The sequence below is a fragment of the Antennarius striatus genome, chromosome 12 (genome assembly GCF_040054535.1).
Source record: "Antennarius striatus isolate MH-2024 chromosome 12, ASM4005453v1, whole genome shotgun sequence".
Taxonomy (NCBI): Eukaryota; Metazoa; Chordata; class Actinopteri; order Lophiiformes; family Antennariidae; genus Antennarius; species Antennarius striatus.
In genome coordinates this window covers 21,479,727-21,493,958 of record NC_090787.1, presented here as the reverse complement: position 1 = coordinate 21,493,958, position 14,232 = coordinate 21,479,727, and the positions used below count along the sequence as shown (strand labels likewise).

The 14,232-nt window shown below is 46.0% G+C and overlaps 2 protein-coding genes across 3 annotated transcripts; both read left to right on the top strand.

The window, feature by feature from the left end:
* Positions 1-130: 130 nt before the first annotated feature.
* p2ry8 (P2Y receptor family member 8) lies at positions 131-3,052 on the top strand. The gene is made up of 3 exons (XM_068330025.1): positions 131-498; positions 1,199-1,518; positions 1,988-3,052. The coding sequence occupies exons 2-3, from the start codon at positions 1,226-1,228 to the stop codon at positions 2,772-2,774; spliced, it is 1,080 nt and encodes a 359-aa protein (XP_068186126.1). The 5' UTR covers positions 131-498; positions 1,199-1,225; the 3' UTR covers positions 2,775-3,052.
* A 675-nt stretch (positions 3,053-3,727) lies between these two features.
* On the top strand, positions 3,728-12,115 carry asmtl (acetylserotonin O-methyltransferase-like). 2 transcript variants are annotated; one of them, XM_068329274.1, is made up of 14 exons: positions 3,728-4,052; positions 6,432-6,563; positions 6,635-6,682; positions 6,769-6,833; positions 6,918-6,982; positions 7,094-7,202; positions 7,646-7,955; positions 9,408-9,641; positions 9,875-10,034; positions 10,124-10,320; positions 10,896-11,028; positions 11,106-11,246; positions 11,322-11,444; positions 11,565-12,115. In XM_068329274.1, the coding sequence occupies exons 1-14, from the start codon at positions 3,948-3,950 to the stop codon at positions 11,768-11,770; spliced, it is 2,028 nt and encodes a 675-aa protein (XP_068185375.1). In that variant the 5' UTR covers positions 3,728-3,947; the 3' UTR covers positions 11,771-12,115. The 2 variants fall into 2 exon arrangements, with proteins under 2 accessions (XP_068185375.1, XP_068185374.1); XM_068329273.1 differs by having other exon boundaries at positions 11,106-11,444.
* Positions 12,116-14,232: the final 2,117 nt, after the last annotated feature.

Sequence of the window (14,232 nt, the reverse complement as noted above, 5' to 3'; positions counted from 1 at the left end):
AATTCTGTCGAAGCTTTAAGCCACACTAACATTAGGTATCGTTCTAACCCCGTGGATTGGAGGTATTTCTATGGATTGCTCATGCACCCCGCAGTGATTTGTAATGATGATTAGCGGTGAAAGTAACACCGTTTGACGCACAAGAACGCTGCTGACTTTCCCAGTGTGGATTGATAACGCCTCATATACACCCCCTCTGGTTTCAGTGCTTTTATGAGTAAATGTATGATGGGGCAGCATTGAGGGGACCGGGGTAATTCTACAGGTAATCAGGATGACTGTATGTGACCGTTTGGGCAATGTACAACATCTGCCTGCAGTGGTTCATCTCATTCCGTGGGTGTTCTGGCTTTGGGTAGGACAAAAATAGTCACATGATCCATTTCTTCTCTTCCTCTCTCACTTGCGCTGCTGCAGGTTCAATTCTTGCTTCATTATCTGTCCCTCCAACTGTAAGCGACACTCACATGCCAGCCTGCTCTGCCTCTGCTCACATAGGTGAGTGTTCAACCAACTCTTACTGGTTATCAGCCATCACTGTAGGATTTATATTTTTGAAAATTGTTTAGGCCACATTTAAATCAAACTTTTTAACTTTTCTCAACTATTCATCGAATTTATTTCAACCATTGTGTCTTGTTTTCCTCAAGTATTTGTCACACACATGTAAACGACACACAGAGGAACTACACATCTAACTTAAATTTCAAAGAAATTCTATTTATGCTGTATTAGTTTAGTTTCTATTGGATAATTTTCATTAATAATTGCAATATAGGCCTGTTGATTTCATTACCCTTTGGTGTTTGTAAAACCTTCCAGTCAACTCTTCGTCTACTCCCTGTTTGTCTATCATAGAGTCTTTTCTGAGTCTATTCTCAGAACATTTTTGGGTCTGATTGTACATCAGCTCCCAGGACGTCAACACTGCATCACAAATAAAGCTTCTTTTTTTTAACCGTACTGCACATGCAAACAATAGCATAATATAGTAAATGTACTAATGTCCTAAAGCTCCAGTTTCACAGCTTCACATCAATCAGCATTAAAATGACAGTTTGGACAAAGGTGTGTTATAGCTGAAGCCTTATGTATCGTGTATATTATCTGAAGTGTTACAAAGATATTCTGTAATATGGTTAAATATTTGTTGACATCAGAAAACTCGTCATTTTTTTGTAAAATCTTCACCCCACAGGTGATTTCAGGCGCCCCCCCTGCGATCATGTTAGGGAATTCTAACAGCATCAGGCTGGACAACGCCACCCTGTCCCTGTTTCAGAACGCAGACACCAGCATCGCCATCTCCGTCATCTACATGGTCATCACCGCCATCAACCTGGCAGGAAACAGCCTTTCCATGTGGATCCTCCTCTTCCACACGTCCCCCAAGACCGCCTCCATCATCTTCATGATTAATCTCACCCTCAGCGACTTGTCTCTTGGCATCGCCCTGCCTTTTCAGATCGCCTACCAGCTACAGGGTTACCACTGGAAACTGGGACCCAACATGTGCAGGTATTCATAATCATAGTCAGTACCATATATTCATTTTATTATTCATTCCCAACTCCAAAAGCATCCAGCTCAGGTGAACTGATCACTCCAGATGGCCCATAGGTGTGAGTGAATGGTTGTTTGTGGCAATGGCGATCTGTCCAGGGTGTACCCCACCTCTCACCTGTAGCCAGCTGGGATAGACTCCAGTGGAAAAAATGCCAAAGATGAGATGATTTTAGTTGTCTGGAAATCCACAGAAATATTTTAGAAGAGATTTCAACTTCCTTCCCTTGTCTGTATTTTAGCTACTACTTCCACAGGCCACTAGAGGGAGCAGTTTTTGGGAATTAGGCTAAATTCCTTTATTGTCCAGATTTGTGAATTCTATTTTCCTTACAAAGACTAGAACTGATCTTCTCATCTTTCCCCAAATCATTTTGTTCCAGGCAGTGACTGAATACTAAAAACCGTCTCTCCTCTCCTCCAGTCTCCTGACCCTGGTCTTCTACAGTAACATGTACTGCTCCATCCTGACTATGATGGCCATCGGGATAGACCGCTACCTGGGCATCGTCAGACCCATGCTGTTCAGACAACGCAACAACATGGCCGTTGCTGTGGTCAGCATCTTCTTCATGTGGGGTTTGGTCCTGAGCGTTTTGTACCCCCTGATGACCACAGACCTGACCTTTGACATTTCGGAACTCGGGATTACCACATGCTTTGACGTGCTGAAGCAAAACATGCTCCCTTCCGTGTCTGCCTGGGCTGGTTTTCTGTTCAGCATGGCGTTCCTCCTCTTCCTCTTTCCTTTGTGTGTGACAACATTCTGCTATGTCAGGGTCATATGCAAGCTGGCCAGTGACTCTCAGACCGTCCAGAAAGCACGAGCGATACGCCTGGCCTTCATCGTCCTCCTGGTGTTCATCCTCTGCTTTGCCCCCAACAACATCCTCCTGTTAACCCATTCCGTGCTGAGACTGTTCTACGGGAAGTCTGTCTACATGGCCTACAAGCTGACTCTCTGCTTCAGCTGCCTCAACAGCTGCCTCGATCCCTTCATTTACTACTTTGCCTCCAAGGATTTCAGACAAAAGCTGAGACAAATAATGAACCTGCACAGCCTGAGCAGCGCAGACTCAATCAAGCTGGAGCACAAAGAGAGCTTTTACTCAGCACATTGTCCCTGCAACGGTCCACAGAGAGAGAACAGCAAAGCGTATCTGATGCCAGACCCATCACAGCACAAAGAGATGGAAAGTGAGGAACAGTGAACGTGAATACACGTGTCACGAATTGTATTTCAGACTCTTCAAACATCTGTCCTCACAACACATTTCGGTGTTATTTAACTTCTCTATGCGCACCAGAGAAGTAATGGACACGGACAGCGGCTGAAGGCCTTTTATATTTGTATATATTCACTATGAACTGGTTTATCTTGGCATACTTTGAACCTTGAATATTTCCAATTTTTGAGCTCCACCTGTCCTTACTTGTATTTTCAGATATTGTATATTCTTTTCCTCTTGTATAAAAGTACTTGACTGATCTTCTAATGGTCTGATTTAGATTCAACATTAAAGATGAATCCGGTTATAAACGGTGTCTTCGATAAGTCACAGGAAAAAACAGGAATGAGAGACTGCAAAATATTCATAGTCTATAGGTAAAAGTAATTCATGTTTTATAGACAAATTCTGAGAAGTTATTCTGTCCAGAGCTCCTCTGAGGTCCTGAACTCTGTACTGCCCTCTGGTGGAGGTTTGATGCCAACATCAATGACTTCAATGATTTAGAGGTACAGTACAGAACCACTACTACTACTAAGTTATACAGTACTGTGGATTCAGTATAAGTACTGTATATTAAATTACTACTATTATTACTACTACTACTACTATAATCAATAATAATAGAACATTTTAGCTCAAATAACTAATCTGATACGACATACGTGTATTTGCTATACTTTTCCCTACAGTAGTTTCATAATAATACATTTCCGTTACAAAAACTATAATTTATGAAATAGTTTGATCGGCTTACTTTTCTTAATCGATCTCTGGAAGCAGTTTTCTTGGTGAACAGCAACGACCAACGAGGAACGCTTCACGTTGTACGTAATGACGTCATCGTGAAAACTGAGCCAATCAGAGACAGGACGGTCCTGAAGCTCACGCGCCCGTCGTCCCCCCTCAGCTCAGTCTGCTTCCGGGTTCCTGCAGGTAAGAGCCGGTTCCGTTCTCTCCCACAGAACCCGGGTCCGGAGGCGGGATGTTGGGTTCACTTTAACCCGATTAAAACTGGACCGGTATTTACACACCGGAATGGCGTATTGATTATTTAGATAATCAGCAGATCAATAAACAGTCTATAGACTAGTTGTTAACAGATCAAACTCCTGGGCTGACAATGACCTTTGAAAACAGGACCATCTGAGAGGCATGAAGACCGCCGTGATGTTGAACCCGGTCATTTCCAGACTCGCCGGTAAACTGGTTGTTCTGGCCAGTGCCTCCCCTCGGAGGCAGGAGATCCTCAGCAAAGTGGTACGTCTGTCTGGCTCCTCTGAGAATGAAACACTGTGGGAAGCATTGAACTCTGACATTTAACCCCTCGTTTTGGGGTTAAATGTCAAAGTTCACCATTTAACCCCTTTGCTTTGCATTCAGCTGCAAACTGTCCCAGTTCACAGTCAAAGTCAAAGTCAGCTTCATTGTCAAGTGTACCATATGTGAAGACAGACAGATGAGATTACAGTCCTCTGACCCACGGTAGGCAGGACAACAGGCAGGACAACAGGCAGGACAACAGGCAGGACAACAGGCAGGACAACAGGCAGGACAACAGGCAGGACAACAGGCAGGACAACAGGCAGGACAACACAGGCAGTACAACAGGTAGTACATCACAGGTAGTACATCACAGGTAGTACATCACAGGTAGTACAACACAGGCAGGACAACAAGCAGACTCTGTAGTCCCCTACCTGATGGCAGCAGGCTGAGAAGGGTGTGTGTGTGTTTGGGGGGGGGATCACCCCCAATGCTGATGGCTTTGCGGGTGAGGGGGGTGTTATAAATGTCTGTGAGGGAAGGGAGAGAGACACCAGTGATCTTTCAGCTGCTCTCACGATGCGCTGCAGGGTCTGCAGGAAACGGTGCAGGCGCCGGACCACAGGGGGATGCAGCTGGTCAGGATGCTCTCCATGGGGCCTCTGTAGAAAGTCAGCATGATGGGGGTGGGGCTCTTGTTCTCCTCAGTTTGCGTGGAAGTAGAGGCGTGTTGGGCTTTTTTGTCCAGCGATGCGGTGTTGCGGTCCCAGGACAGGTCCTCAGAGATGTGCACACCCAGGAACTTGGTGCTGCTGACCCTTTCCACTGCAGCACCGTTGATGGTTAGTGGAGCATGCTGGGTGCGTGTTCTCCTGAAGTCCACAACAATCTCCTTCATCTTCTCCACATTCAGATGGAGATGGTTGTCCTTGCACCACATAGCCAGGAGGCCCCCCTCATTCCTGTAGGCTGTCTCATCGTTGTTGTTGATGAGACCCACCACAGTCGTCTCGTCTGCAAACTTGGTGAAGAGGTTGGAGCTGAAGTCGGTGTGCAGTCGTGGGTCAACAGAGTGAAGAGGAGGGGGCTCAGAACACATCCTTGGGGGGCTCCCGTGTTCAGCGTGATGGTGCTGGAGGTGTTGTTACCAACTCAAACTGCCTGTGGTCTCCCTGTCAGGAAGTCCAGCAGCCAGTTGCGTATGGAGATGTTGAGTCCAAGATGGTCCAGTTTGTAGATGAGCTGCTGGGGGACGATTGTGTTGAATGTTGAGCTGAAGTCGATGAACAGCATTCTGGCGTACGAGTCTTTGGTCTCCAGGTGGGTGAGGGTTGGGTGTAGGGATGTGGAGATGGTGTCATCGGTAGAGCGGTTGGACCGGTAAGCAAACTGGAAAGGGTCCAGGGTTGAAGGGAGGGCAGACTTGATGTGCTGCATGACTAGCCGCTGAAGCGCTTCATGAGGATGGGAGTGAGTTCAACTGGGCGGTAGTCGTTGAAGCCAGATGGGGGCGACTTCTTCGGGACTTGGATGATGGTGGTGGCTTTGAGGCAGGTGGGGACAACAGCCTGGATCAGGGAGATGTTGAAGATGTCTGTGAAGACATCTGTGAGCTCATCAGCAGTCTCTCAGGACACGACCAGGAATGTTGTCAGGACCTGGGCTTTCCTTGCGTTGGTCCTTCTGAGGACTTGCCTCACGCTGTCCGGAGAAAGTGTCAATGCCTGGTCGCCAGGAGGGGGAGGAGCCTTCTGTGCCGGGATGCCATTGTCTGCCTCAAAGCGTGCAAAGAAGTCATTCAGCTGGTTCAGCAGAGTGGTGGAGCTGTCGCAGGACTGCAGAAGGGGCTTGTAGTCCGTAATGGACTGAATCCCCCACCACAGGTTCCTGGTGTCTCTGCTGTCGCTGAAGTGGGTGGCGATCCTCCTGGAGGACTGTCTCTGGGCCACTCGGATGCCTCGTGACAGGTTGGCCCTCGCTGTCCTTAGGTCCACTTCGTCCCCAGCTCTGAAGGCCGCGTTCCGCGCCTTCAGGAGCCTGTGGACTTCACCTGTCAGCCAAGGCTTCTGGTAGGCTCGAACGGAGATGGTTCTGGTGACCGTGATCTCCTGAGGCGATGGACGATTTTACCAGAATGAGTCTGATTGATAGTCCTCCTCCCTGAATTCCTCCAACGCCCGAGGTTTTCCCTCTGTAACCTCTCTAGCCGTGGTACACCTGGCCTTCCTGCACCCGTCCACAGCCCCCAGAGTCAATGGGGCTCCCCCAGAAGAACCATGGGGGCCTCCAGTCTTAGCGCTATCCAGTTCCAAAAGCCCAGTGACTGTTGTGTAAAGTCTTTTGATTTTTTATTGTGTGTCTCTTATTTTCCAGGGCTTACAGTTTGTGGTGGTTCCTTCCTGGTTTAAAGAAGATCTCAACAAGGGACTCTTCATGGCCCCCCAGGACTATGCTGTTGAGACGGCCAGACAGAAAGCGATGGAGGTGGCCAGGAGGGTGTTCACTGTGAGTTCAGCTCCTGACGGGACAGAACCAACACCTTGTCCTGTCTGACACACTGTGTTCCTCTGCTGCAGCGCCACCTGAAGACTCCAGACATTGTGATTGGAGCAGACACCATAGTGGTGAGAGGAACACACTATCAGTGTTCATCAGCTGCTTCTTTGTGCACCGGAAACTGTCTGACCGTGTCCCTGACTCCATCACACAGACCATCGATGGCGCTATTCTGGAGAAGCCGGTGGACAAACAGGACGCGTACAGGATGCTGTCCAGGTGTGTGTCTGTTCTGTCATGAATGGGTTAATGTTAGACGCAGGAAGGGTTCCTTCACAGTCACGTCTTCTTGTTCTCCTGCAGGCTGAGCGGTAAAGAGCACAGCGTCTTCACGGGTGTGGCTTTAGTCCTCCATCGTAAGGAAAAAAGTAAGTCCCACCTGAATGAATGGTGACACGTCCGGTTGATTCTTACACCCGTTGAGCACTGTATTTCTGGTTTCTATCTATTTCTGAATGTGTTTGGTCCTAAACCCTCAGATGAAGAACCAGACTTTCAGGTGATTGACTTCTATGAAGAAACAAAGGTGAAGTTTGCTGATCTGTCAGAAAGTATGCTGTGGGAATACATCAATACTGGTGAACCCATGTACGTATGAATATATCAACGTTCATGTGTGTGAATATCTGTGTGTTGTAACCAAAGCAAGTACAGTGTGTTCCGCTCTATAAGGCGCACCTAAAAGCCTTTAATTTTCTCAAAAACCGACAGTGTGTCTTATAGCGAAGAAAATACTGTTTCTGATAGGATAAGATGTTCCCTTAGTCGTCTCACAGTGCACGAACGTCCAGTGAGGATGTCTCTAGAGGTATTGATTCACGCCGTCCTGCTTTACTCTGGACTTTGATTCCCAGAATGTGTTTTTTTCACTGTGTTATATCTCATTTCACTGAAATGATTGCAGGATGACGTAACACGCAGACCCAAACTGTGTAACATGTGCTGCAATGTAACTGAACTCTGTGTGTGTGTGTGTGTGTGTGTGTGTGTGTGTGTGTATGTGTGTGTGTGTGTGTGTGTGTGTGTGTCAGGGACAAGGCTGGTGGCTACGGTATCCAGGCTCTGGGGGGGATGCTAGTGGAGTATGTCCATGGGGACTTCCTCAACGTGGTGGGCTTCCCCCTCAACCACTTCTGCAAACAGCTGGACCGTATTTACAACCAGTGCACATCCTTCTTGGATCAGGACAGTTTGACCAACCTGGACCCCCCTGTCCAGTCCCCCCACAACCCAGTCCCTTCAGTCAACTATGACCCCTCATGCAGCCTTGGGCCTGAAAGTCCATCTACCAATCAGATACTGCCCCTCCAGGAAAAGCCGTCAGCCAGTCCTGTCTGTGAGGTTAGCTTCTATTTAATAGCCCCTTTAACCCCTGGCAACTGTTTGGGTCCAAAAGTGACGTTTTTGTTGCTTTTGTTTCTCTCCTGATAAATCAGTCGGTTACAAGACTATTAGTATCTATACCTTTAAGCTCTTAAAGGTATAGATATTAATTAATCAATTGGTCCAGATGGTTTAGACCCTTATCTCTTGAATCTGTCATCCGATGTTATAACTGAGCCCCTGTCTTATTTACTAAATCTTAGCCTTGAAGTAAAGGAAATCCCCAGGGCATGGAAGTCAGCTTCTGTTGTTCCTCTATTGAAAGGTGGCGACCCTTCAAATATGAACACCTACAGGCCCATTTCTGAGATCACAAGTCCTGCTAAGATTCTAGAAACGCTGGTGTGTGATCAGATTAAAGACTTTTTAAAAGATAATGATATACTAGTCCAGGATCAGTCAGGCCTTAGAAAACAACATGGCACCACAACAGCAGCAAGGAAAGTTCTTCATGATGTCATCAGTGCTCCAGATGATAAACACCATTGTGTCTCCCTTTTTATCGACCTGTCAAAGGCCTGTGACACGGTGGACCATGACATCATGAGACAAAGATTAGTCGACATAGGTTTATCTGACATGGTTTATCTGTTTATTAGTCAACATAGGTTTATCTGATTGTAAAAAAGACTCGTACTGAGTTTGGTAAAAAGCGTTTCAGCCCCTGTGGCGTGGAATGAGCTCCAGAAGGACTTGAGATTACAGGAGCTCATCTCTTTAAATGCTTTTGAAAAAGAGATTCTTAATCTCAATGAGGCTAACCTGGATAAATAAAGGTTAAATAAAAAAATTAATTTTGCCACTAATTTTCTTTCATCTTTATTTTCTAAATTCCTTAATTCCTGCCATTGGAAGTGTATAGAATAGCAGATTTTCCCTGTTTACACACAATACCTGATAGGGTCAAAACTGGTACAGTTGACTCCCATTATAACCACATTTTTCATATACTATATATGTATACATGTATATGTATATACTGTATATATATTTATACAATAATGCTGACCCAGACACAGACCCACTGTCTGTTCACACACCTGCAAAAAAATCCATCCAATAGTTGTAATATCTTTATCAGAAGTATTAAACTCTGCACTAACTTTTGGAAATATTCCATATTTTGTGTTTTTCTCATTGGAAGAAAAACATGGTTTCAATGGCAAATTCCATATAAACATATAATAATAAAAAATTTTAAAAACTTTTTATCTATGGGTAGGTCTGAAGTAGTGGAAAAGATCTGATGCATTAAAAGAAAAAAATATTTCTGTATTACATTTTTTAAAACTTTTATGACACGACCCTTTTGTGACCCGATTACGTCGTGTGTGTAGACGTTTCAATCGGTCCCTGAGGGTTATTATCACTTTTTAAATAATATTTTCTAATAACCGTCTCCCCTTATAGGTGAGAAGGAGCTGCAGAGAAAATCAAGTCGGTGAAGATTCCTCCAACATCCTGTCTAAACCTGTGGAGGATGAAAAGGCTGAGCTCCACACCTGTGAGAGCACAGCGCCCCCACTGAGGAGCGGTGGGGGGCCGGGGGATCCGGTCAGCGTGAGGGAGAGGGAGGACAGCGAGCCGAACACAGAGGACTTACATCGCCTCATGTCGCTGCTGGATGGATTCAGGGCGTCTCAGGTACCCCCAGAGGACGAGCCGCCCCTCGGGCTCACCTGATGATTCTGACTGGGATCCTCGGTGCGGTTTAAACTACCGTTTTGTAATGTTAAAATAAAATCTGGGTCCAGATCATGAACTATTTAACGTTCCGTCATGAAAATGATGAACCCATCGGCCCGGTGATCTAGAATCACGTTCCAACAAAGAACACCACTTGATTCCTCCTTCCATCTTTTCCCCAAACGCTCCAGGCGCTGTTCACTGCGTCCAGGCTGTGTGTGTTTGACGTGCTGCACCACACACCCGGTCTGGACGCGGCTCAGGTGGCCCAGGAGGTCCGGGCCTCAGCGAAGGGGACCGAACGCCTGCTGGAAGCCTGCGTGTCTCTGGGCCTGCTGAAGAGCAGCAGCAGTCAGTCAGCGCCCGTCTGTTACACGTCTGCAGCTTTACAGTCAGTTTACAATCAAACTCCCGTGTTCTACGGTGTCTCCCCCCCCCAGCACGTCAGAAGCACGTCTACCAGAACACGGATCTGGCCACAAGTTTTCTGGTGTCTGACTCGTCTCTGTCGCTCCACTGCTACGTCCAGTACTGCCATCACAAGCTCTGGCCTCTGTTCTCCCACCTTGAAGGTGCCGTGCAGGAAGGAAGCAGCCAGCAGGAGGCTTTCAGTAGAACACCTACGGATAGAAGTCAGGTGAGTGTCAGCGTCCAATCAGAACAGAGACACTTTACAGGTGCTGTTATCTTCATGGAGCGTCACGGTGGCCGTTTTTTGGTACGTTTGATATTTCTCTCCATATATCACATTAAAATGATTTAACATACACATGCTTGGTGGGCTTATCTTCAGCACAACTTCAGCTTTATGAAGAGATTTTTTATTTCGTTTTTATTTCCCTAAAACTTATTAAATCGACATATTGGGGCAAAATAGACTCAGTCAAAAATGCGCACAGCAATCCACGTCACAGACTTTATTTGTTGCATCATGTGATCTGAACGCGGGGGCGTGATCGTAGTGCAGTAAGGGTTAATGGGCCGGTCCCACATTGACCGTAGTGTGTCAGTGTGTGTGCGTGATTGTCCGTCCTGCATGTGGCTCCGCGGTGCGCTGGCGTCACGCCCGGAGGGCCCCCAGCGACCGGTGGCGGTGAAAGAAGCGGGTCCTGAGTGAATGAATGTTATCTTCATGTTATCTTCTCTTAATTCCACATCCGGGGATCAAAATCAGTATATAAAATAAAAAAATAAGTTTGTCTCTGCCTGCAGGTTTGTGCGCGTGACGCTCCAGACGTCCGGCTGAGGTTCATGAAGGCGATGCACAGCTACGCTACGGTCACAGCCAGAGCTGTGGTCACGGCGTTTGACCTCTCCAGCTTTAAAACGGCCTGTGACCTCGGAGGTGAGGAAGGACCCAATAGCTAGTCGGTCACTTCTGGAGTGTTGAAGTGTTTAGCATCCTGTTGGTCCTGTTCCCAGGATGCACCGGTGCCATCGCGTACGAGCTGAGCAGAGCCCACCCTGAGCTGCGTGTGACGGTGTTCGACCTGCCGCCTGTCGTTGAGATGAGCCAACAGTTCCGTCCTCAGCAGCCAGACGGCAGGGTGTCGTTCGTAGCAGGTGGCGTGTCGTCTCGTCCCCGTGCTGCGGTTTGTTCAGTCTGTTTGCGACTGACACAACGTTTCCCCCGAACAGGAGACTTCTTTAAAGACCATTTCCCCACGGCCGACTTGTACGTCCTGGCAAGAGTTCTCCACGACCTGCCTGAGGAGAAAATCCACATTCTGCTGCGGAAAATTGCAGATGTTTGCAAACCAGGTACGATTCGTAAGGTTTTGTAAAACTGATCATGATTTCTTACAAAATTCAAACGTTTTCTTTCTGCATCCTTATCAAGTGCAGTTTTCCTCTCTGACGTGACGTCTGTGTTCCTCTCAGGCGGCGGAGTCCTCCTCATTGAGATCTTCCTGGAGGAGGACAGGGGGGCCCCGAGTCGGGGGCTGCTCCAGGCCCTCAGCATGGGCGACGGGAGGCAGAGGAGCGCCTCTGAATACAGCCGGCTGCTGGAGAGCCAAGGTTTCATTACGACAGGCGTCCGTCACACACACAACCTCCTGGACGCTATGCTCTGCATCAAAGCATGATGGGAAGCGGCGCGTCTCTGAAGGGGTTTGGGTGTCGTGATGCGTTTTTTACACCCCTTAAATGTTTTTTATTTCATCAGAATGACAGGAGTTACATTTATAAATGTTCAAAACCTTCACTGATGTCCTTATTGTCTCTACGGGGCGTCAGGATGTTCTGAGATCACAGCTGAGATCGTTCTCAGGGAAAACAACAGATAATCTTTCTTCATTTTTCTGTTAAAATGATGGTTTTTAAATTAAAAATTAAATATAAAATCATGAGGCAGGATGTTATGAAATTCAAATTGATTTTTGAGTGATATCGTGATTCATTCACTGCAGATAATAAAACACTATAGAGGAACCGAATGGCACGCAGTTGTGTGATTGTTCTTTCTTTAACAAAACCTAATGAGTGTATTGATAACTGATCGAACGCCAGAATCCTCCTGTACTGCACACCGAACCTTCATATGAGAAACAATCTGGACGCAATTGAAGAAACGATTCACATTGATTCATCATAAATAAAGATTGATTTCATCAGTGTCGGATGAATTCTGAGGCAGGGGTAAAAGATTTTTGTTGATTCTCTTTCTCTCATCTCTGAAGTCTAATTCTGACCTGTTTGGCTCACGGTTAAAATAAAACCAGTGGAGGAAATCTCACCGACCTTTGACCTTTAGTTTACCTGAATTTCCCTTTTGTGCAAACTCACATCCCCAATCGAGTTTTATTTGTAGAGCCCCAAACCATCAATGATATTTTGTCTCTGAGGGAGTAACACCCATTACCCTTTAACCTCGAAACATCTATCCGGGAAAAATACAGGAGAAACCTCTGAGATCAGTCCAGGAATCATAATCCAGGTCAGGATTTAAGGCCTCTAATCCAGCAGTTCAAATACTTACTAGTGCATGAACTAATTTTCTGCATCATTTCTTAATTATTAATAAAAATAAAACGTCACCTAAACTAGACACAGCTCAGTCTGGACCCTCATACAGTACTGGTTTTACAGTTTTAAGAAAGCTGCTCCCCTAATTCCTTGTGATGTCAGTAACGCTCCTGAAGATGGCGTCGCAGGCCTGCAGATCCCCAGACAGAGTTCCTCATTTGGTTTAACTTTCTAAACTCTGCTGACAGCCTGCTGCAGTCTTCAGACTGTCTGAACACAATGTTTTCACAGGTTTGGATTTAGTTCTGCTTTAGGTCCAAACAGGTGAAATATTCTTGAAACATGTCGCTGTCCTTCACCTCACAGGTGATGCTGATGTGGGGACGTAAGCGGCCAGGATTAATAATAGCTCTTATTCTTTGTGACACTGAAAGAGTATCCTGATTACTCTAGGTTTTTCATCCCTCTATAAATATTCTCCTAAAGAGTTTATCCGGGTGGTCGTATTATTCTTGGCTGTTTCCGTGTCAGTGTGAGCTGAGGTTCTCTGACATCTACCTGACTCCCTTTGGACAGGAGAGACAGAGGGGGGTGGGCTGAGGTCCAAACATGTCACTGGATGTGAATCACATGGGGTCAGTCTGAACACACTGAAGGCATCAGGACAGCAGACAGACGTGAGACTAAAGTGTTCGGTGATGTCAGGCTGGAGGAACACAGATAACAGATCAGAGCGTCCACATCTCTCGAAAAGGCAAACAGAGATTTTGGATATCAGATCCACATCCAGTGTGTCTGCAGCCACTCACCCCCAGCACCAGCAGAGCCCCCGCTTTCTAATGAAAAACATTCAAGTCAATCAGGTTTACCAGAGACCAAAGGCTGGTGTAATTTGGGAAAATTGCTGGAACTCCAAAGTATTCTTTTGTAATGTGATCTCTCCTGTTGAACACTGGCCGTACTGTACGTGTCGGATAAGAGCTCCGTTACTTTCTTCACATGCAGTCTTGACAAGCAGCTTGATCCACCTGCAAGTAATCATCATTCTAGTGTTAAGTGCTTTGATATTAAAATGACTGATTTGAGAGCGTTGCTGCTTGTAGATAGAGGTTTGAAAACAGTCCCATATGCTGATAGCAGGGGTAAGCTGGGCTTTTAACTGGGTGGATTCCATTTGTTGTTTTGGGAACAGAACACAGCAAAGTAATGACTTCATGGGTTCAGTGGAGAAAGCAGACTGCATGTTTGAACGAGCATTATGTAATCAAGTCATGTTAAATAACAATAAATTCAAAGACGTGATAAATGATATACATTCGAGACAATCAGTGACACAATCCTGTCGACCAGTGTAGTTTGTAAGTTTGTATACAAATTATAGTTGGTAGTTTTGAAATGTGATTGTAAATTGCAAATTGTTGATATAAATATCATGTTACATATTTCAAGTATTTTCCGCACTTTAAGGCACACTGGATTATAAGGCGCACCATCAACAAAAGGCCTAGAAAAAAATAAACTAAAAAAAAACAAAACTTATATACAAAACTGTTAAAAAAAAACTATAAAACTAAAAAAAAAA